The sequence below is a fragment of the Microcaecilia unicolor genome, chromosome 10 (assembly GCF_901765095.1).
Source record: "Microcaecilia unicolor chromosome 10, aMicUni1.1, whole genome shotgun sequence".
In the NCBI taxonomy this organism is placed as follows: domain Eukaryota; kingdom Metazoa; phylum Chordata; class Amphibia; order Gymnophiona; family Siphonopidae; genus Microcaecilia; species Microcaecilia unicolor.
In genome coordinates this window covers 188,233,780-188,258,674 of record NC_044040.1, presented here as the reverse complement: position 1 = coordinate 188,258,674, position 24,895 = coordinate 188,233,780, and the positions used below count along the sequence as shown (strand labels likewise).

The following is a 24,895-nucleotide window of genomic DNA, read 5'->3' as shown; positions in this document are numbered from 1 at the left end:
CGACTTTTTATAAAACAGAAGATATATAACAAAACCTCTTACAGAAAAATGCATGATATTGGTTTTATTTTATATTGCTTACAGAGCGCAACTTGTGAATTATTCTTATCTTCATCCTTAAATTGCACATCATCCCCCCCCCCTTTCCTGCATTTCTTTTGTCTCTGATCTCTCATTGAGGAATATTCATATGTTGGGATGTTGCATTGTGATTAACTGATTTCTTCTTATTCTATATAATAAAACGCACCTCCAACATTCTGAAGCTGACTGCATGGCTGAGGCATTCCTGCTCTCTGTATCCATCTCCTGAATTGACATCACGTACTTCCGGGTTCGTCACAAGCAGAAGTGACCAACCACACGAGGTTTCTCGGCTTCAGAATGTTGGAGGTGCATTCTATTAAACAGGATTGGCCAGTTCCTTGAAGCACAGCCAGAGCTCAGCGTCCTGCACAGTAACACTCAGACACCAGAGAGAGAGAGGGGGGGCCTGACACCAAAGAGAGGGAGGGAGGGAGGGAGGGAGGGGGGGCCTGACACCAGAGAGAGGGGGGAAGTATCTCTTTCACACACACACTCTCTCTCTCTCACAGTCAATGTCTTTCTCTCTCTCACTCTCACACACTGTCTCTCACACACTCTATGTCTCACACTGTATCACATTTATTTATTTATTTGTTACTTATATCCCACATTTTCCCACACATGCAGGCGCAATGTGGCTTACAGAGAATTACATAAGAGTACAATCTTAACAGCTTAGGCAAGCATAAAGAGGTAAATAGGAGGGAAGAAACTAACAAAGTGAACTAAATAGGGTTGGGTACAAGGGATACTTTAATCAACATGGTAAGATGAGGGGTAAGTCTTAGCAAAGAGGAATGTCTTTAATAACTTCTTTAAAAGGGCATGGTCCTCTTGAATTTTAAGGTGACGAGGTAACGTATTCCAGTATTTGGGACTCCAATAACAGAAAGACGAGGCGAAGATTTTCTTATACTTGACTCCCTTACAATTAGGAAAATGGAGGTGGAGATAGGACCTTGCAGCAGGGTTGGCATTTCTGGGCGGAAGGTCAATCAAGGGAACCATGTATTCCGGGGCTGCCCCATAGATGATTTTATGTGTTAGGGAGCAGATCTTAAAAGCAATGCGCTCCTGTACAGGCAGCCAATGAAGTTTAAAGCGCAAGGGGTCTGCGTGTGCAAAACGCCGTTCGTTTAAGATGAGCCTCGCCGCTGTGTTCTGAGCCGTTTGGAAAGTTTTCAATAAGGAGACCTGGCAACCCACATAAATACCGCTACAATAATCCAGGTGGGATAAGACAAGCCAATGGACAAGGGTACGAAACAAGTCTCTGGAAAGGAGGAATCTGATACGTCGAAGCCTCCACATGGCCTGGAACATTCACTCTCTATGTGTCACACAGTCACTCCCACACTCTCTTGGTCTCATACACTCAGTCTCACAGAGAGTCTGTGTCTCACACACACTCTCTCTCTCTCGCACACACTGTATCTGTGTGAAACACACGCTCTCTCACACTGTGTCTCACATACGCACTTGCAAACACTCTCATTCTCACACACACACTCTCTCTCTCACAGACACACTCGCACCCAGACTCACTCACTCTCTCTCACACACACACACTCGCACATTCACTCTCTCTCTCACACACACTCTCTCTCTCAAACATACACACTCCGAGGAAAACCTTGCTAGCGCCCATTTCATTTGTGTCACAAACGGGCCTTTTTTATTAGTGATGTTTATAATATTAAGTAGGTTCAGCACTTTACAAATCTTGCAGTGCTTTTATATTTAATTTCTCATTGAATAGATGCCACTTTTTAACAAGCCATAAAAAGCCTTCTCATAAGTGACGTACAATAAGTATCTGAACTGTTTAGCTGAAGCTCTTTTCTCATGTGTTCTGTGAACAAATTTTAATAAATCAAGCTTCACAAACTTTACAATCTACTTTAGTTTTGGCGCAGCCCCATTTAATAACCCTGATATGTACAAGCAAATAGTTTTCTGAGTAAATGACTCCAGCTGCAGATCGAAGACGAGCTGAACATTATTAATTGAATCTGTAAATATCATACTAATGCAGTATTTACTGTTGTCATAAACCCATTTCACTCCTTCATATTATCTGCTCACCATTACACCAGCATAAACCGTTTAATATAGTACTTCATAAAGATAGTAATAATTTCCCCATAAAAGTCAACCAATTTAGATAAAGACACGTTAGAAGTACTACATCTTTTGTGATAATCATGGTCTGATAATCAAGGCTCCACTATCCCAAAACTCTGAGGAAATATTTAGCTGGAAGCAAGATTGTAGTAAAAAGCATCTTACAGTATGACAGAGATAAGTGTTTCTTCAAAAGCATATTGGACCAGATTCTATATAAAGCACCTAAAAAATTAATTCGGTAAACATTTCCGCCTAAGCCAGAGGCGTAGCCAGACTTCGGTGGGTCCTGAGCCCGAGGAGAGGGGGCACATTTTATCCCCTCCCCTGGCGCCACCGACCCTCCCCGCCGCTGCCAACACCATCACCAATGCCGCCACCACCAACAACTTTGACCCCCCCCCCCTGCCGCCGACCCTCTCAACCCCCCCTCCCGCCGTTAACCCTCCACCGCTGCCGCCGTCGCCTACCTTTGCTGGCGGGGGACCCCAACCCCTGCCAGCTGAGGTCCTCTTCTTCCGGCGCAAGGCTTCGTTTTGTTTCTGAGTCCAATGTCCTGCACGTCAGACTCAGAAACAGAACAAAGCCTTGCGCCAGAAGAAGAGGACCTCGGCTGGTGGGGGTTGGGGTCCCCCGCCAGCAAAGGTAGGCGACGGTGGGTAAGCGGCGGGAGGGGGGTCGAGAGGGTCGTCGGCAGGGGGGTCCAGGGCCAAATCTACGGGGGCCCAGGCCCCCATGGCCACACGTAACTACGCCACTGGCCAAAGTGTATTCTATAAACAGCGGCCAGATTTAGGCGCAGTATATAGAATACGTTTGTTGATATCCCAGTGCCTAAAACTATACAATACACCTCCATTTATACCAAAGAAAATGTGGCATAAATCCCAGCATATAGATTTACACGCACCGGGCCATATTCTATAACTACGCATGTAAATTTGGGAATGCCCACAGAATGTCCATTTCCCTTCCCATAGCCACGCCCCTTTTGAACTGCACGCATTAGAATTTAGACACCGTTCATTACAGAATACACTTAGTCAGTTGTGCATGCAAATTCTAATCATGCCAATTAGTACTCATTATTGCTTGTTAAGGGCTCTTAATGCTGATTTGTTTGTTAAGCCAATTAAGTTACACGCCTTGTTATAGAATACGCCTGGATTTCAGCGTGGATCTCTAGGCACGTTATATAGAATCTGGCCCATTATCCATTTCTCTGGACTTTTTCCAGGGGTGACTGCTAAGGATAAGCTGTGTGGACATCAGGATACTTTTGAGGCAACTCTATAAGGTGCTCATAGTGTAAGGCATCAATTTGCGCACCAACCCCCAAATTCTACAAATGGTGCACAATTGGGTGTGCAGTTAAAGAATAGGGCCAGTTATATGTGTCAACAACCAATCATACTATGGATCTTAGTACCACACATATAAGCAGTAGAATACCTCTATAAACACTGAATGGTAACCTTGATTAAAATTAAAATTTTTTGAAATAAAGCCTCTTGTTTTTCTCAACGTTTTGATGCTTAAAATGAAAAATTAGGAGGAAAAGACCTCATTTAGACCTTGACGCTGTCAATTCCTAGGTAGAGGTCCCTCTACCATGTAAAACTGGGACCTCTACCTAGGAATTGACAGCGTCTCACAGAAAAAATTATTTGACGATCATTTGAAACTGTTTAAGAGCAAGACTACTCAAGCTAAGTAACAAGTTATTGGGAATTAAAACATATACATTTTTTTGTCTAGTCAACAACAGTTAATAGGAGGTTTTTTAGACCTTTGATGACTTGTTTGACCAACTACACATATAGAAAACAAGTTCCAAGAGTGTGGTTCAAAGTCTAAATGAGGTCTTTTCCTCCTAATTTTTAATTTTAAGTATCAAAACGTTGAGAAAAACAAGAGGTTTTATTTCAAAAAATTTTAATTTTAATCCAGTTATATGTGTAACATCAACTAATTAGCACTAAATTGGCAAATAATTAATCATAAATACCTGTAATAGATGTTAACAAGCACTAATTGGAAGTAGTTTGCACTTGCATGTATGACAGACTTACACCCCTATTCTATAAACAGTGTGCCTAAGGTCTCTCACATGCAGATGCAAAAGGGGCATTGCATGAGAGGGGAATAGGCATGTCAGGGGTGTTCTGACTATTTTTCCATGCACTTTATAGAATAGTTGCATTTACATGCCCAACTGCTGGATGTAGGTGCCACCATTTCTGTGAGCTAAGGATACTTAACCTATCAAAAGGCTCTCAAAACAGTCTATTCACCTTAAAGTAACAAATCAACAAATAATGGACCAGTAGTTCATTACCAGGGCCACCGAGAAACTGGGCTGGGCTCTGGGCAAGGCCGCTCCCAGGGCCCTGCCCCACCGCCCCCGAGGTCGCCGCCGCCACACCCCCCCCCCCCCGAAGCCGACGCCCCCTCCGTCTGCCACCGGGCCGGGCCCCCTGCATTGAAATCACAGCGCCTCTCACCTCCGTGTGAAAGCGCTGCAGGCAGCAGCAGATCACCTCCCTTCAGGCTTCTTTTCCTCCCTGTGTCCTGCCCTCGCAGAAGTTACATCAGACGAGGGCGGGACACAGGGAGGGAAGGAGGCCCAAAGGGAGGCAATCTGCTGCTGCCTGCAGCGCTTTCACACGGAGTTGAGAGGCGCTGTGATTTCAATGCAGGTGGCCTGGCCCGGTGGCAGACGGTCGACGATGGAGCCGGGCCCTCCTTGGAGGCCGAGGCCCAGGGAATTTTGTCCCCCTTGCCCCCCCCCCCCTCTTGGCGGCCCTGTTCACCACTGAGAAATAATACAGAAGGATGGGGGAAATAAGTCTCATCTATCACCGGGTTAACACCCCACTCATCTCTCCAGGGTGATCTATTTGAAAAAGCCTTTTGGTGATTACAATCATTGACAATACCCCCTTCCGTACATATAATTTATAACAGCTAATATGTCTGTTATTTAAGTGATAACTTATCAGTCTAATCAAATAACATTATAGGAAGTGACTGGCAATAAGCTTAAAAACGTAATGCAGGACAACACTTAATCTTCTGGTTCACTGAGTTACGAGGGACACCCGTTTCGATGTCGCTTTATCAAGGGATCGGAGCCTCAAAAAAACGGTAACATGAAGCTTTGTGGCAATAGCAGCAGTCAGCAGGTTTCATGTCACTGTTTTTTGAGGCTCCAATCCATTGAGAAAGCGACAGCGAAACGTAAGGGGCCTATGTACGTCCAGCGTGTGCCAAATCAGCATTAGCGCCCAGCTACTGCACGCAGTAGAAAATGTCTTCTATTTTTTTACCATATGGCGCTTACCCAGCGGTAAATGGCAGTGGGCACGCACCGCATGCCTACCGCCTGGATAGTGCATGAGACCTTACCACTAAGTCAATGGGTGGCGGTAAAGTCTCAAGCCGAAAATGGATGCGCGCTGGGTTTTTATTTTGCCACACGTCCATTTTCTGGCCACTTAAAAAAGGCCCTTTTCTAGGACGCAGCAAAAACTGGCCCGGTGCACACCCAAAAGACACGCTCACACTGCCGCAAGTCACTTTTAGCCGTGGCTTAGTAAAAGGGTCCCACAATCGGTAAAGTGTACATGATGGCTACTGGGTGGGCAAAAAAAGATAATGAGGAACATGTACCACTTGCAACACCCACGGGAACTATAAATGCAACTTCCAAATTCATGCCCAAAGGGACTTTGCATAGGAACGAAGATCAAACAAGGTATTCACACTGTCCTAGCTTTGACATTTACCCTACTTCCCGCACTGAAAATTGCTTTGTCGAAAAGCAAACACCAAACACATACCCATTTTTTGGAAACTAACTGAAACAGATCTAGCATTAATGAAATGTATGAAAACACCATTCCACATTAAAGGATCTTAGTACAAAATACATCAAGTGTAAACTTTAATTACAAGACAAGAAATAATCTTGTTCATACTCTGTGGTAAAAAAGAGACCTCTAGTGGTGATCAAACAAAAGATCACGATTAAAGAAGCTAGCATGAAATAACATATCAATAATCAAAACGCAATTCATTTCGCTACAACCAAATTATTTGGATTGTTGAGAAGAAACAACCACAGCGCAAATGCAAAAGCTATCACAAACTTTGTTGTAAAAGAAGTCAAGGAAAGAATCTCACATTACTTGTATAGAAACAAAACAGAGACACACACAATTAATATTATTTGGATTCTCATTAAAGCATCAATACTTTGCCATTTTGATATATATAATTCATTGAGCTGTGTTACTCCATTCTGGCCACCAACAAGAAAAGGTCATTTTAAGAAGCTGTTCTATTTTTGTCATGTTTTCATAAAGACAGATGAGCAGAAATATATTTCTTAGGTACAAGTGACCCAGAAGTTCATTAGTGAATGAATTATCAAAGGGGTCTTTTACTTAGGCACACTGGCGCTTTTAGCGTGCATTAAAAATAGGCACGCGTTAAACGCTAAAGACGCCCAAAGGAATACATTGGCATCTTTAGCATTTAGCGCACGCCTATTTTTAGCAGGCACTAACAACGCCAGCGCGCCTTAGCAAAAGACCCCCCAATGTCTTTCAAATTTTCTTTAATTTGTGGTAGAATTTTTGGGGGTCATTTAATCGAGTCTTGAAAGTTTCAACTTATTCTTTTATGAGTTCAAAATTCCTAAATGAACACGGTTGACCTGTACAGTCAGAAATAATTGCAAAGGGCCGCTGTACTTACAGGAGTGCTGCCATCAGAGAATGTGTTCATGCTGATCGAACTGCTCATCTTTTCTGAGGACAGGGATGGAGGGGATGGGCTACGCTTCTCCAGGCAATGTTGCTGCAGAGAATCCTGCCGCTGAAGGTACTCACGCCATGCTCTCTGAATGCTAAAGACAAGACAAAGTATCGGTGATTTCTACAGGTTTTTCAATCCGGTAACCTCTCTGAAAAGATCCATGACATTTCAGAATCAGACAAAGAAACTCCAAAAAAAAATGCAATGAAACAGTTAGATATTTTCTTCTTCTTTGTATTATTATTTATTATCCCCCCACCCACCTTCAAGGCACCAGTGATTAGTGTCACCTGAACTGTACAAAATTATATTCCACCAAGCACTAGGTCCTCCAAATTAAAAGCACCATCGCAGGGCTAATTTGTGCCTGAATGAGATATTGGATTATACCACACAATCAAAAGAAGTTATACTTAGAGGTCCTTTTTCCTAAGGTGCGCTGAAAAATGGCCTGCGGTAGTGTAGATGCGTGTTTTGGGCGTGCACAGAATCATTTTTCAGTGTACCTGCAAAAAATGCTTTTTAAAAATTTTTGCCAAAAATGGACGTGCGGCAAAATGAAAATCGCCACGTGTCCATTTTGGGTCTGAGACCTTACTGCCAGCCATTGACCTAGCGGTAAAGTCTCACATGGTAACCAGGTAGTAATGACCTAGGCACACCAAATGCCACTTGGCGCATGTAGTTAACGCATGCCAGAAAATAAAAAAAATATTTTTCAGGTGTGCGTAGCGGATGCGCGCCAAAAATGAAATTACAGCAAGGGCCGTGCAGGAGCCGTGCGGTAACTCCATTTTGGCGCACATTGGGCACGCGGCTTAGTAAAAGGGCCCCTTAAACAATAACACCCACTTGGGAAGATATTTCTGGAGCAATAATAAAAGCTTGCTGGGAAGCGCTGAGGACCTACAGTGCAGCTAAGGACTCTCAACCTTATCAGGCCACCGTGAGAAAGAAATACTTATTCAGCAACAACCCCTCATTAACAGAGTAAAACATACTGAAGACACAAGAGCTGTAACAAGTGTTGCTTTAATTGATGATGATAAGTTGCCATAGTGGAGTGGAGGAGTGGCCTAGTGGTTAGGGTGGTGGACTTTGGTCCTGGGGAACTGAGGAACTGAGTTCGATTCCCGACACAGGCAGCTCCTTGTGACTCTGGGCAAGTCACTTAACCCTCTATTGCCCCATGTAAGCCGCATTGAGCCTGCCATGAGTGGGAAAGCGCAGGGTACCAATGTAACAAAAATAAAATAGATACTATTGGAGATTCTACATGGAATGTTGCTACTATTGGAGATTCTACATGGAATGTTGCTATTCCACTAGCAACATTCCATGTAGAAGGCTGCGCAGGCTTCTGTTTCTGTGAGTCTGACGTCCTGCACGTATGTGCAGGACGTCAGACTCGCAGAAGCCTGCGCAGCCACAATGGTGACCTGCAAGGGCTGACTTCTACATGGAATGTTGCTATTCCACTAGAATCTCAAATAGTGGAGTGGCCTAGTGGTTAGGGTGGTGGACTTTGGTCCTGAGGAACTGAGTTCGATTCCCGGCACAGGCAGCTCCTTGTGACTTTGGGCAAGTCACTTAACCCTCCATTGCCTGCTGCATTGAGCCTGCCATAAATGGGAAAGTGCGGGGTACAAATGTAACAAAAATAAAAACAAAATAGTGATAAATAATGTTCCACTCTGCCATCAGCACCTGAACCAGTTGGAACACTGGACAACCTGAGCGGCCCTTGTACTAAAAGGTTGCTGTACGGAAACCCAGAATTACCGCCGGCCCAACGTGGGTGCCGGAAGTTCCACCATTTCTGGGGCTAGCAGAAATATTTAAAATAGGGGGTTACTTGGCAGTAATTGGGCAACGTTGCATGCTGCCTGCTCGATGAGTGGTGGTAAGCGCTCCCCCCCCCCCCCCCCTGAAATGGCCATCTGCTGGAGAGGTTCTTTTCAGTGTCATCCTCGATTACTTGGACGGGCAGAAAGGGGGTTGAGATTTATTTATCAGTTATTTCAGGGGGAGGGGGTGTTATGAAGACCTTTGGTATTTTAAAAGAACAGTATGGGATCCCTCAGACAGATTTTTTATTTATTTTTGCAGACTGCACCAAAAAGGGATCTTATGAAGAAGATTTGTGAACCCAGCCTCTTATTTTCAGGGCCTTTATAAAACCATTCTTGGCAGGGCTTTTAAGAAACTTAAGTTCATGGACTCTTGGGTACGGGAGATAGGGATGGTTTTTACAGAGTCTCAGTGGGAACGAAGTATGGGTAATATACTTTTTCAGTGTCTGCAAGAATCAAAGAGAGCAATGCGAAGCTGCTCCTATGGTGGTATATTACATCTCAGCTGTTCAAGCTTCTCCTCCTTACCTACAAATGCACTCAATCTGCAGCCCCTCATTACCTCTCTACCTTCATCTCCCCTTACGTTCCAGCCCGAAACCTCCGTTCACAGGACAAATCCCTCCTCTCGGTACCCTTCTCCACCACTGCCAACTCCAGGCTCCGCTCATTCTGCCTCGCCTCACCCTATGCCTGGAACAACCTTCCCGAGCCCTTACGCCAAGCCCCCTCCCTGCCCATCTTCAAGTCTTTGCTCAAAGCCCACCTCTTCAATGCTGCCTTCGGCACCTAACTCTCACCTCTCAGGAAATCCAGACTGCCCCAATTTGACTACCCCTATCGGACTGACTGTCTTTAGATTGTAAGCTCTTTGAATTGAGCAGGAACTGTCCTTTATGTTAAATTGTACAGCGCTGCATAACCCTAGTAGCGCTTTAGAAATGTTAAATAGTAGTAGTAGTAGTTGTTATGTAAACAGGGGTTACAAGCTGATTCATTATGCTGGAAACAATGTGGGGAAGAGGGGTCTTCGTTTCATATATGGTGGTCTTGTTCTTTTTCGCAGGAGTTTTGGAACTTCACGCAATCTGCTTTCCAGAAAATGATGGGTTTTCCCTTGTTATTTACTTCTGAGCTTTGTTGCTTAATTTATACCTTGAAGATAGCTGTTGACTGGAAATCTCATATTCCATTTCCAGGCACTAGATGGCACCAGAGATTGCACTATGTTGCTTTAATGGACTAGCTTTTACTTTGGGACTAGCTGTCTGGTTTGTAAGGTAGGGGTGTGTGTGCATGTGTGTGTGTGTTGGGGAAGGGGTTTGTTTACTAGTGTGTGTATGTGTGTGTGTTGGGGAAGGGGGTTGTTTACTGTTGTGTGTGTGTGTGTGTGTGTGTGTGTGTGTGTGTGTGTGTGTGTGTGTGTTGGGGAAAGGGGTTGTTTACTGTCTTTGATTTGTTCTGTGAATGTTATGCTTGTTTTGTAAGTTATGTTTTGAATAAAAATTTAAAGATAAAAAATGAACACTAGCATAAAGCAGCCTTGGCACACAGATATCTTGGCCTGACTGCTTATGCCATGTGTCTACCTGTACCTTGCAGTGCACACATCTCATAGTATTTTATAAGGGGCACATGTTGTAAGGCAACATGCCCATGACAGTCTCCTGCTGTACCCACAGGAACGGCCTCCTTAGAGTTAGGAGCTGACACGTGCACCACGTTTACAGAATAGCATCTAGAATTAGTATTGGCCAATTAAGGGTGCCAATCCTGAGCGTAAGTGCTAGCATTCTGTACACACTAGTGCACAATTTGGGTTCGATTCAATAAATGGCACCGAGATGATCCACACCAACAGGGCCAGTCTTAGGCAGGCGCGACAGGGGCGGTCGCGCAGGGCCCCGCGCTCCTGGGGGCCCTGCATCTCTGGCACGTTTGTCCTCCTGTCTCAGAACACCTCCCTGCTCTGTACCTTAATGTGCATCCACATTTCAGTAGAGAGCATCAGACAGTGGCAGCGACGTTCATATCCTGTCAGCTGCCGAGCCCAGAGCCTCCTCACCCCTGCGTCCTTCCCCCTTTTGATGCCACTTCCTGGTTCACGAAGGCGGGATGCAGCAGCAAGGAGGCTCTGGGCTCGTCAGCTGATGGGATATGAACATCGCTGCCGCTGTCTGACGCTGTCTACTGAAATGTGGTGGAAGCACATCAAGGTACGGGGTGAGGTGGGGTTCCGAAAGCTCCTTTTAAACTCTGATAAATTATGGCTTATGGTGACAGACGCAAGCGGGGGGTGCAGGCTGGAGGCAGGGGCATGGGTGAGGGTGGGAAGGGCGGGCGCAGGTAGGGGGCCCCATTGGACTGGTCTGCACAGGGCCCTGCAATTGCTAAGACCGGCCCTGCACACCAAGCTAGGATTCTGTACTCTGTGTGCACAGTGTTTTTTTTTTAAATAGAATATAGCTTAGTGTGCAATTTAGGCATGAGCAGTTATGTCTGCCAAGGGCTGATGTAAATCCTGTCACCCAACTAGTGGTAGTTAGGCGTGTAAATGACAACACATTCTAAAACATTGTGAATAAGTCCTGGAAAAGCCCCTGACCTGCCCATGCCCCTCCCATGGCCACATCCCCTTTGGAGCTGTGTGCTATGAAACTTAAGTGCACATTTTATTCACTAAAAGGAGCGTGCAGGATGTGAGGGGAAGAGAGAGCAGAGCAGACAACGCGGTGGCGCCAGAGACCGGCGCTGGACAAGGCTTCAGCTGGAAGGGTTGGGGACCCCCACCAGCCAAGGTATTTGCTGCAGCAGTGGGTGGGGGGGTGGCAGGGCGTGAGGCATTGGGGGGTGGCGGAGGTGAGATGGCGGGGGGGGGGGGCAGACTAAAATGTGCCTCCCCAACTCAGGCTCTGGCCCCCTCCCACTGTGAGGTCTGGCTACGCCCCTGGACACAAGAATTTAACCAAGTAAACTCTGGCTATAAATCCTTGCATCAAAATTAGGCAATGGATCCCCCTTATTCTATAACAGCATGCAATAGGAGGCACCCCGTTATAATAGACCGTACCAAAAACACCCGACAAAATAGACTACAAACAAAACAGACCATGACAAAAAAAAACCCACAACAAAAGGAACCCAAGACAAAATAGACTCTTAATCAAGCTGGATTATGTTTTCAAGCAGATTTATGATTCTCACTAGATACCAACTGTGGATAGTGAAGTCAAGCCGTAGGCAGGTGCCAGGACTTTCAAGTGACAAGCCGTGTACTTTCTCAGTAATTTACCCTTGAAATTCATAACATTGAAAAATAAATCTATTTCAACAAGCCCTTTTGTCAGGAGTCTATTTTGTCTGGGACTTTTATGTCAGGAACTTTTTTGGTTTGGAACTTTTTTGTCTGGTTTCTTTTGGCCAGTTCCTTTTGACCGGGTACCGCAATAGGAACACCCTTGATCTGGCCATGACTTTCCCATGGCCATGGCCCCTTTTTGAAGCCATGTGTAATATTTACACACATATCCCTGTGACTAAAAATGCGCACGTAAATTTCAATTAACGTCAATGAGTGCCAATGATTATTAGCACCCAAATATCTGCGCTAATTGGCTCGTTATTCAATTAAATTGCACACGCAAATTGGGTATTGACTAAATTTGCACATGCAATCTTAAGTGCCATTTATAGAATTTCAGGCTATACCTCTTGCTCTATGGACTTACTATCTAATTGCAATAAATATAGATATTTGGTCATTTACAAAGAAGAGTTTTTCTCAATAACCATATAAAATGAGTTTTTAATTCTTTAACTCATGAACTGTATCATTATGTTCCGTCTTAGCCAATGATTATTCTATTTTCTAAAGTATTAGGATGGGAGGGATTGTTAAAGAAGAGACAGTTAATTACACAGAAGTCTGAATGTACATAATGGTGTTATTTAGCATATTGAAAGCTATAATTAAGGCAAAGATCACAAAACAACCCTAATAGCAAATGAATGCTCTTTATAGTGGGAAAAATAGGAGGAAGTCTTCAAACATTAGCAACCCGTAATTTAAATATTACTAGAAACCAAAAATAATATAATTGTTAGTTGAAATTAGTAAACCCAGTTAAATCAACTGTCAACCTACAAGGGAAATGAAAGTTGCAAGACATAAGAAAAATAAAGACAATTTAGTCTCTTTCTACTAAAACTGCAGTAAAAAAAAAACAACGCGAAGGGCAATTCTATAAGGTGTCATTTACATGCACCAGTTTATGGAATAGGTGCACTTATATGCGTAAATGATTTCATTAATTGACATTTATGCATTGCGATGGGACACTAAGAGGGGCATAATCGAACGCGAACACCCATCTCCATGGGCGTCTGTGTCCAAGAACAGGTACGTGAAGGGGCAGGACAGACCGTATTTTTGAAAAAAATGGCCGCCCATCTTTTTTTTCGATAATACGGTTTGTGCCGGTCAAATGCATTGGATATGTGTGGATTTGAGCTGGACGGTTTCGTTTTTCAGCGATAATGGAAACCGAAGGCGCCCAGCTCAAAAATGAACAAATCCAAGGCATTGGGTCGTGGGAGGGGCCAGGATTCGTAGTGTACTGGTCCCCCTCACATGCCAGGACACCAACCGGGCACCCTAGAGGGCACTTGTAACAAGTAAAAAAAAAGTTAAATACCTCCCAAGTCCATAGCTCCCTTCCCTTGTGTGCTGAGCCCCCCAAAACCCACTGCCCATAACTCTACAGCATTACCATAGCACTTATGGCTGAAGGGGGGCACCTAGATGTGGGTACAGTGGGTTTTGGGGTTTTTTGGAGGGCTCAACATTAATCACCACAAGTGTAACAGGTAGGGGGGGATGGGCCTGGGTCCACCTGCCTGAAGTCCACTGCACCCACTAACAACTGCTCCAGGGACCTGCATACTGTTGTGATGGAGCTGGGTATGGCATTTGAGGCTGGCATAGAGGCTGGAAAAAAAGTTGTTAAAAGTTGTGGGGTTTTTTGGTGGGAGGGGGTTAGTGACCACTGGGGGAGTCAGGGGTGGTTACCCCCGATTCCCTCCGGTGTCATCTGGTCATTTAGGGCACTTTTTTGGGACTTGTTTGTGAAAAAAAGGGTCCAAAAAAAGTGACCTACATTCTCGCTAAAAAAGGCCATTTTTTTCGATTATCAGCCGAAGACGCCCATCTCTGCTCAGCCAACAAACAAGCCCCAGTCCCACCTTCACCACGCCTCCAACATGCCCCTGTCAACTTTGTTCATTCCCGCGACAGATTGCAGTTGCAGGCGATTTGGGCGCCTTTGCGAGATGGCCGCCCATCTCCCGATTTGGGTCGAAATATGGGCGCCCATCACTTTCTAGAATAAGGCTGTAAGGGTCCTTTTTACTAAGGCCCATAGGCGCCTATGCGTGTCAAACACGTGCCAAATAACTACCGCCCAACTACCGCATGCCCTGGGCGGTAGTTCCATTTTTGACTCATGTCCAAAACATGCGGTAGAAAATATTTTCTATTTTCTACCACGTGGCGGTTACCTGGTGGTAATCAGCAGTTTATGCACGCTTACCGCCCAGTTAGTGTGTGAGATCTTACCGCTAAGTCAATGGGTGGCGGTAAGGTCTCAGGTTGAAAATGGACGCGTGCTGGTTTTAATTGTACCGCGTGTCCATTTTTGGCCACAAAAAATGCCTTTTTTCCAAGCGTGCTGAAAACATTACCTGCGTGCATCCAAAACACATGCCTACCCCAACACAGGCCACTTTTAGGCACCTTAGTAAAAAAAAGCCCCTAAGTTCTAGCTCAGAGGCAAGTAAAAGGGAAGCCCTACTTCACCAAAAATCCCAGGGCTCATAGGGGAGCCGGGGTGGAATAGCTGGACCAGGAGAAATGAAACCCCAAGGCAAGGGACAAAGCTATATGATCCATGGGCGGATTTGCACCTTGGGGGAGGGGCAGGAAGAAAAGCACCTACCAGGGCATACCGGTTGTAGGAAGCTGGGAGTTCACAAGGAATTCTAGGAAGTGAAGTTTTACTTTCTGAAAAGAGATATCTATGACTGGAAGGAATCTTTTTTTTTACTTTGTTCCTGTTTTTGTTTGTTTTGGACTAGTCCTATTGGGTGGAGTATTAACCTCATTTACATAAGCAAGGACTGCTGCTTAGATGGGTTTATGACAAATCTGTGGATAAACTTCTCCCTTGTGAGTTAAAAGTTGAAAGAAAAACACCATAAGACTTTGCGGGAACAAAGAAAAACCCAGGAGAATGGATTGGTTTAATAAACCTTGATTCTAAGAGGAACATAAACTGATTTCTTGATGTTGGCTCACCCTGAGCATACCAGAACATGAGAGAAGGGACCTGAACCCCTGGTTTGACTTGCTGATGTGGATTTCCACATAGTTACTGTGTGTGTTGAAGGTTTCTTCTAATTCTTTATTGTGGAGAGACCAAACCTGGGCCAGTGGAGTTATTATACAGAATTACACCTCCACTATAACAGCATGTAAGTACTAGATGCTTTTCTAAAATTATGCACCACAATCATTTAGGGCAGTGGTTCCCAAATGTGGTCTTGCAGGCACCCCAGCCAGTGAAGTTTTCTGGATACCCACAATGAATATTCATGAAGGAGATTTGCTTGCAGTGGAGGTGGTGCATTCAAATCTCTCATGAATATTCATTGCAGGGGCATAGGCAGATGGCCAATTTTGGGTGGGCCTGAGCCTAAAGTGGGTGGACATGGAATTCATCCCCCCCCCCCCCCCCCCCCGTTTGCTCTTCTCTCCACCCCTCCATGCCCACAAACCCCAAATATTAAATACGTGAACTGGTGGGGATCCCCAAACCCTGCCAGCTGAAGATTTCCTCCTCCTCCTCCTCATGCAGCCAGCACTCTTGCAAACGGCAGCCAGCAGCACTTGCTTCAAATTGATGCTGCTGCCGGCAGGCCGTGCATGCTCAGTGCTTTTGCATGTGCGAAAACTAAGCATGTGCAGAAGGGCCAGTCTCAGCCTCAGTTCAAGGCAAGTGCTGCTGCCTGACATTTGGAAGAGTGAGGAGTACCCAAGGACAGAAAATCTTCAGCTGGCAAGATTTGGGGATCCCTATCAGCCACTGCAAGAATGTCACAATTTTGGGTGGCACTAGTAGTCGCCTACTAGTGTTGTTCAAGAGCCTACTCCTCCTACTCCCCCTTTCCTCAGATTCTACTTTTCGTAGGAATTTGTGTACCTCCACCCTTGTGGTGGTTGGCTTGCTTGACAATTTTGGGTGGGCCTGAGTCTAAGGTGAGTGAGCTCCAGCCCACCCAGGCCCACCTGTGGCTACGCCACTGATTCATTGTGGTTATCCTGAAAACCTGACTGGCTGGTGGGCCTCCAGGCCTAGGTTTGGGAACCACTGACTTAGGGAGTCTTTACTAAAGATTAGTGCATATTATCTGCAACAGAGCCCATAGAAAATGCTATAAGCTGCACCTAAATTCCATCGCAGTTTATAGAATATACGCTTAAACGGAGAGTCACGTTTAAATTTAGGCATGGCCATTTGCACCAATGAAAATGTGGTGCAAATGCCCATGCCTAAATTTACATGCGGTGCACCATTCTTCTGTAATTACGTGCGTAACTTGATGCCACGTCCCGTTCCACCCTGAATTGCCCATAACCTTCCCATTTCGACACCCCCTTTTTTGAACGAACAAAGATTTTAGACATGGATCCCACGCCTATCTTTATGCATGTTGGTCCCAATTAAATCTAATTAGTGCCAATAATTGCTTGTTAAAAAGCCAATTGTCACTAATTGGCTTGTTATTCAATTAAGTTGCACGCACAAATTGGGAACACACCTAAATTTGCACACGCAATTTTTGGCAACCTTTACAGAATCATGGGATAGGTGTGTTTTCTGACCTGAATTCACCAATTTGGATTTCATAGACACATTACCAGACCAATGTAATGAGATATAGTAGGTGTGAAGCTCCTTTTTGTATGAGGGTATTGGACCTCCAGGTTTGTATATTCAAATCCTGCCCCCCCCCCCCCCCCCCCCCCCCAGTATCTTACAAAAGACTCTGCCTAATGTCTTTTGTAAGTTATATACAAGGACACCATCAAACACCTGTGTATTTGCCATTATGTATAGCGGAAACATTGATTCAAGGACCTGCACATGCAGAAAGAGTAGCATCGTTCAGCAGCTTCTATGAATAAATGCTCATTTTACACTGCAGGTATAAAGGTCATATCCCAGGCACTTATTCATATATGTACCAGTAATTAAGGAGTGAAGCCCCAAAGGTCATTTTTTCCAGTTTAAAGCTTCTACAAAATACCATAGTGCTGAGCACAATTGCCCTTCAATCGCTCATTTCAAGCCCTGGCCAAAATGAGCAATTTGCAGAAGCTCATATGCCTTGGAGGAGATGCATAAAGCTTACTGAGTCTGTCCATCATAAAATGGTAAATACTTGAATCTGGGCATCCCAGGCCCTCTACACACGTAAGTAGCAACATGCTGAGGTCACCATTGACAAATGTATGTAATCTACATGTGAAAATGCCACTCAAGGCTGCTAAAATAATTTTAGCTAATTGCATCCCTCATAGTGCTGTCTTTTTGTGAGTTGAAATGTTAGTGTGGGCATAATTATCATTTATTGTTTATTAAAATTTATTATACCACTTGGCTTTACTAGATCAAGGCGGTTTATAATAACCTAAAATAAGGAAAGGTACTCCATTAAGAGACAGGAAAGACCAGTAAATACTTTTAAAATTTTGTGAAAAACTCATAAAATTAAAAAAAATTTAAAAAAGGAGACCGGAAAGGCCTACTACATATACACCAAGAGAAAAATACAAATATTATACCTTAAAAATATCCCTCAGCAGAGCTGTCAAGGGGGCCTGATCTTTGAGAAGTACATTTAAGCTCTGCCCCACTTCACCGATCCACATTCCAATGTCCCAGACCCGCCCCCTCCACCTCCTGGTTCCACCCCTGACAGATCTCGGATGAGGCACCAACAAGTCACTTCCCCCTCCATTGGCAGCAGGAGATGCCTTAATAAAGTATCATCTCCTGCTGCCGTGGGACCAGTCTCTCAACAAGAGCTGTGAGATTTTGCAAGACTGGTCCCGCAGCAGACTTCTGCTGGGGGTCACATGATGCAGTGAGCAGCAGCGGACGCGTTATAGCTCGCTGCGAGTAGCCGAACCCCTCTCATCAACTTTTAACACCAATGGACAGTGGAGTGGAGGAGTGGCCTAGTGGTTAGGGTGGTGGACTTTGGTCCTGGGGAACTGAGGAACTGAGTTTGATTCCCAGCACAGGCAGCTCCTTGTGACTCTGGGCAAGTTACTTAACCCTCCATTGCCCCAGGCACAAATAAGTACCTATATATAATATGTAAGCCGCATTGAGCCTGCTATGAGTGGGAAAGCGCAGGGTACAAATGTAATTAAAAAAATATATTTTTTTGATCAACAAACGTACCCCACGGGTCTAGGAGTCTATGGACAAATTCATGAGTGCCTCAGTGTCACAAATGTTGACCAAACCGCCGCGCCGAGGACAAGATCGGGTGAATCAGGGTGAAGACAAGATGGCACCCTCCTCCCCAACTAAGCCGACCTCCGCGGAATTTATACCGGAACTTACAGAGGCGATGGTAAAGGCTCTGGACCCTAGGTTCGCACAACTCTTGGAACAGATAGCGGGTATTGCACAAAATACCTCAGAGCTGACTCGCCGAACTGGAGAATTGGAATGCAGGGTCTCAAGATGTGGAAGATTTGCTGCAAAGTACACTTCCCCGCAGCGGGGACCTAGGGGACAGTTTACTTGGACAGAGTTCATCGAGTGGGCCCTTTGACACCCAATGCTGACAATCCTAGGATGGTGATTGCAAAATTTCATCGATACTCGCAGAAAGCCCAAAAGCAAAATGGAAGACGCACAATTCAAGGGGGCAGGCAATCAAAAATTTCCAAGACTACTCGCCGGCGCTCTCCATTAAACGGAGGGCCTTCTCTATAGTATGTACCCAACTGGTGGCAAAAAAGCTCCGCTTTTCCTTACAATATCCTGCAAATCTGAAGATACAACATAACAACTGGTGGCTATCTTTTTCCAAATCTGAGGAGGCAGTAACTTGGTTACAATCTTTGGAAACGACATGAAACAGTTACTTAATAGAGGTGGGAGTTCTCTGAGGTTGCTCACTCAGGTTGGAAAATAATGTCAATGTTATATGCAATCGGTTTATATGTAAATTAATGTTGATTGATTTACTAAGAGAGGGGAGGGTTTCTATGCTGTCTGGCATCTTTATGTCCCTTAGACCTATCCTTCATTGACAAAGATAGGCTCTTTATGTTAACCCAAGGGGTACTAGGGGTTCAAGAGGAGGGAGGGGGAGCAGGGGGGTGCGGGGATTGAGTGGGGAAACTAGGGGGGAGGGGCTTCAGGAATCCAGGTATAAAGCACAAAGTGGAGATCAACGGACAGGAGAGCAACCCGGTAAACCACAATTTTCTATGACAAAATTATGGGGAGAGAAAAAATATCATGACCCATCAAAGGTATGAATGTCTTCCTGGGGGAGGGGCTGGGCCCTTAGGGGGAACCATTTGATAGATCAGGGATTTGTAGGTTTTTTTCCCAGGTCAGTGGATGGGATAAGTAACTCTACTATATGCCTTGTTTCTTGGAACGTCTCTGGAATATCATCCCCAGTAAAGCGCTCCAAGATTTTAGCACAGCTTAAACTCCACAAAGCGTCCATCGCTTGCATCCAAGAAACTAAATTATCAGATTCAGAACATGAGAAACTAAGGCAGCAGTGGGTGGCCTCCCATGTCACACTAGGCTTATTTATAAAGATACAGAAGGAAGAGTGGTCCTGCTCCGCATCACCATATTCGGGAAACGCTTCTACCTATGTGCAGTATTTGGCCCAAATGTTTACTCACCCCAGTTCTTTTAGTCTTTAATCTCCTTGGGACTCCAACACTCAGATGCACCTTTGGTATGGGTGGGAGACTTTAATCAAGTCATAGATCCTGAGTTAGATCGCTCAAGAGATGGGCCTAAGCCAGGGATGGGGAGAGATAGAGGCTTGCCTTTTATGTGCAAATCCTTGCAACTAGTAGACCCTTGGCGTCTATTACACCCAACCACGAGAGACTACACTCATCAATCCAAAGTCCATCAATCCTGGTCCCGAATAGACTATATCCTAGTGGCGAAGGATTGGTTTTTTTAAAGTGTCGCAAGCAGACATAGGGCCATTAGAAGTCTCAGACCACTCACTAATCTGGATAGACTTAAAATTTGCATCCCTGGGTGAGTTGGGTTATTGTTGTCGATTCCCCTCTTTTCTGTATAGGGACACGGCCTTCTCCATCTATATCAAAGAACAGTGGGAGCAGTATGTAGCCACTAATGCAGAATCTTGTGACTCGCCAATAGTATTTTGGGAGGCCTCCAAGGCTGCCCTGAGAGGGGGGATAATAGCCTTCATGAGCGCCAGGTCTAAGCGACTCTCAATGGGTATAATTTGACTAGAACAGGAACTCCGGTTAGCAAAGAAAGCATACCTATCAAAGCCAAATCAACACAATAGAGATGCTATGTCAGCGGCCTCCACAGCATTAAACTCATTGCGGAAACAGGAAATGAGGGCGGGACCAGAGCTGAGAGAGAAGGGAAAACGGAACTAAGCGCCGAGCCTGCATGCTTTTTACCGCTGCTGCCACCCTAACCCCAATGAGGTAAGATAGATGACTTTTAAAATTTGGAGGGAGGGGGCCTGGAACTCGAAGGGAGGAAGGGAGGGACGACAACCCTGGAACTGGGAGGGAGGGGGACCCTGGAACTCGGAGAGGGGGAGGGAGGACCCTGGAACTCGGAGGGGGAGGGGGAATGCACCACCTGTAAAAAAAAAATTCAGCACCCCCCAATCATTTTGAAAAGTTGGCTCCTATGTACAAGATCATACTGTGACAAAAAGGAGTTAAAAAGAACGTGCATATTTTATAGAATACAGATATATGCAATGTAATCAGCAGGAAAAAGGAGATAATGGTGCATCTGTTTAAGTCTCTGGTGAGACCTTATTTAGAATATTGTGTATAGTTCTGGAGTCCACACCTTCAAAAAGATATAAAGAGGATGGAGTTGGTCCCCATTGACTCAGGTACAAAATTAAATTGTGAGCCCTCCAGGGACAGAGAAATATCCAGTGTGCCTGAATGTAATTCACCTTGAGCACTCACCGCAACAGCCTAATACTTCCCACCCCTAGTGCGCCCGGCAGTAAACAGGAAGTGCCACGTGCTGCCCAGTTACTGTTGGGTTATTGCGGGACCCCTTACTACCACCTCAATGGGTGGCGGTAAGGGTTTCCCCCTGAAATGGCCGCACGGCAAGTGCTTTACTTGCCGCATGGCCATTTCCTATAAGAAAGCGAGACTTCCCTTTTACCAGCTGCAGTAAAAGGGGACCCTCGGCGCATGTTGCGCAGGCCCCTTTACGCTGCAGTTTCGTAAAAGGGGCCCTAAGTGTTGGTGCTCACTTTCATTTTGCCGCATGTCCATTTTCAGCCAAAAAAAAAGAGGCCTTTTTTGCAGGTGTGCTGAAAAATGAACCTGCGCTCTTCCAAAACATGCGTCTACGCCAGCGCAGGCCACTTTTCGGCGCACCTTAGTAAAAGAACCCCATTTGCAAGTTGGTTCTGCTTCATATGTAAACTGTAACTAGGTATAGACGTCTTGTTCTAGAAACTCTGTTCAGTTTCCAAAGGACTTAGGGATCAAATTGAATTTTATGCTTGTAAACCGATACAGCAGTGAACACTTTTGATACTTAAGGAAGATACTTTAAGAAGTTGTTCCTATGTTTAATCTATTCTGTTTAACACTATTTGTTTTTTTAAAGATGCTTGCTTTCTGAATAAGTATTTTATGTGCCTCACTACTATTTTATATATAATCGCTGATAGACTCGGAAGTAACCTGAGAAAATACTTCTTCATGGAAAGGGTGGTGAATTTGCGGAACAGCCTCCCGGTGGGAAGTGGTGGAGATGAAAACAGTATCTGAATTCAACAGAGCTTGGGACAAGTACGTAGGATCTCTAAGAGAGTGATAGAGAGATTAGATGGCATGGAAAGGCAGACTGAATGGGCCACATAGGGCTCCTTTTACTAAGTGTCGGTAAACCCAATGCAGGCTTACCGCTCGCTGTAACGGAAGTACCATCAGGCAACCGCAGCAGTCTGGCGGTACTTCCCACCCCTACTGCGCTGTCATTTCCGGTGCTACAAAAATTTATTTTTTTATGGTGCCGGACTGTACCCGGCGGTAATCGGGCAGTGCTGCGCGCTGCCCGGTTACTGCCGGGTTAGCGCGGGAACCCTTACTGCCACCTCAATGGGTGGCGGTAAGGGCTCCCCCCTGAAATGGCCGTGTGGCAAGTGCTTTACTTGCAGCCCGACCATTTCCTGCAGGAAAGCAAGACCTTCCCTTTTACCAGCGGTGGTAAAAGGTGCCTCAGCGTGCGTGCAAAACATGCACAGATGCCAGCGCTGGTCCCCTTTTGCCACAGCTTGGTAAAAGGGGCCCATAGTATCTACCTATAGTTTTCTCTGTTTCTAGTCTAGTCTAGGGGCTCTGTTTACTAAGGTGCGCTGGCGTTTTTAGCACGTGCACAAAATTAGTGTGCGCTAATTGTGTAAGCGCCCATAGGAATAGTGTGGGGGCCTACACAGTTAGCACACGCTAAAGCGCGGCTTAGTAAACAGGGCCCTAGGAGTTTTATAATATAAGAAATGCAAATGCTATAAAATGGTCACTAGGTGGCAGTATGATATCTGCTATTGGGTTGGTGAAAAAAAAAACCAACACAAGAATAACAGTTTTTTGAGATCAGTAGTTATGATACAAGGCTAAATAAAACAGAATTTACTGGTAGTTATTTGGACTTATGCAAATTGCTAATGTTTTATAGAAGTATAGTAAATATTTGCTCTGTCACATGGCCTGACATAGCATACAAACCTTTAAGAGGAATCAGAATAACCATGAATACAGCAGAAAAACTGTTCTTTCCTTAGTAATTTAACAGTTTTATGGTACTTTAAGATATATTTTGTATAAATAACTTAAAAATTTATTAACTAAACCTTTCTAATTCTTTTTGTTTCTTGGGTTAGGCAAGGCAGAAAAGGTTCTAGTGTTCAGAATAACTAAAATATGTAAATTAGCCCAGTTCTTACCCTAAATATATGCAAATATTTTTCAGGAACGTTTAATTCAAGCATCCTGAAAACCAGACTAATTTACATCCCTTAAGGGCTGGCATTAGTTATGTGCTGTACCCAAAAAAAGAAAACTGGCCTTCTCCGGTTTCTTCACTTTCTCTTCCTCTGTTGCAAGTTAGCCATTCCATTTCTTAGGCATATTTTACACATTGTGGGAGTTAGTCTATTACAGGCCACCTAGAATTAGGCATCTGGAAGGTATGGGATGGGATCCTATTTTATAAAGAAACGTGGATGGGGTATTTTCAATATGTCGTCAAATCCGACTTTAGACGTTTTGCAAAAAAAAAGTCTAACATCTGAATAAGAAAGAAGTTCATTTTCAAAAAAAAGAAAAACATCTATCTTGTTTTTGAAAATACAGTTTCTAACAAGGTTTTATGCTTTGGATGTTTTTTGTTTTTTGGTCCATTAAAAAAAAAAACAAGTGAAAAACATAGAAAATCAAGCCACTGGGATGTAGGAGTGGCCAGCATTTTTAGTAGGCTGGTCTGCCAGACATACCAGGAGATAAATGGGGCACCCTAGGGGGGCACTGCAGTGGACTTTAAAAACATGCTCCCAGGTACACATCTCACCCTGGCTCCCTTATCTTGTCTGCTGAGCCCCTCAAAACCCACCCAAAACCCACTGCCCACAACTGTACACCACTACAATAGCCCTTATGGGTGAAGGGGGCACCGGTATGTGGGTACAGTGGGTTTCTGGTGAGTTTTGAAGGACTCACAGTTTCCCCTACAAATGTGACAGGTAGAGGGAGAGAGGGACCAAAGTCCCCCACACCACGGTGCACTGCACTGACCACTACACTACTCCAGGGACCTGCATGCTGCTCTAACAGACCTGGCTCTAACATCTGAGGCTGTCATAGAGGCTGCTAAATCATACTTGTATTCACGTTTGTGGGGGTGGGGGGGTGGGAGGGGCCATTTAGGGCACCCTTTTGTGCCTTATTCATTTTAAAAACAGGTCTCGCTCAAAATGTCTTAGTTTTAGTCCTGGACACTTTTGTTTTATTCTATTATGGCTGAAAAACATCCAAGTATTAGGAACACCCAGATCCCGCCCCACGTCTCTGACACGCCCCCTTGTGATTTGAATGCACTTCTGATGGACTTCATAGAAAAACAAAGCAAATGCCAATTTGGATGTTTTTTTTGTGAGAAAAACATCCAAATGCAGATTTATGACACTTTTTGGACATTTTTCTCTTTTGAAAACGAGCTCCACAGGCACCTTCTTTCCTTTATGATAATAGAATTAGTGTAACTGGGTATTAACCCACCTAACTTCTAGGTGCAAGCCCTTACCCAGCCAGAGAACTGGTGTAAATGATCTTGATTAACCGTGCAAAGAACTTGCTGAGAAATGCCGGCGCCGCTTAAGGGTGTACAGCAGGTACAGTTTAGCATAAAACGTACAATTTTGTTAACAGCTATAACAATAGTAAAATAACCAAGAATAAACATAAATACAATAAATGAGTTAAACTTGAAAACGGTAAATTGAAACCTAATACTAGAACTACTGTGAAACAGTATCAAAAATATACACATTTGGCATCACTGGAATTCAAATATCAGAGATATAATACAACTAGGAAAAAATGCCCGTTTCTGAGCGGAACGAAACGGGCGCTTGCAAGGGGTCCCCTC

The 24,895-nt window shown here is 44.6% G+C and overlaps 1 protein-coding gene across 2 annotated transcripts in view; it reads right to left on the bottom strand.

Annotated features, from left to right (window-relative positions):
- The window catches only part of LOC115478872 (schwannomin-interacting protein 1), a 694,349-nt gene that overhangs the window by 490,129 nt on the left and 179,325 nt on the right, over nt 1-24,895 (bottom strand). For both annotated transcript variants that reach the window (XM_030216506.1, XM_030216512.1), the window contains exon 4: nt 6,973-7,123. In XM_030216506.1, the coding sequence (XP_030072366.1) occupies nt 6,973-7,123 (151 nt within the window). The remainder of the gene's footprint in view (nt 1-6,972; nt 7,124-24,895) is intronic.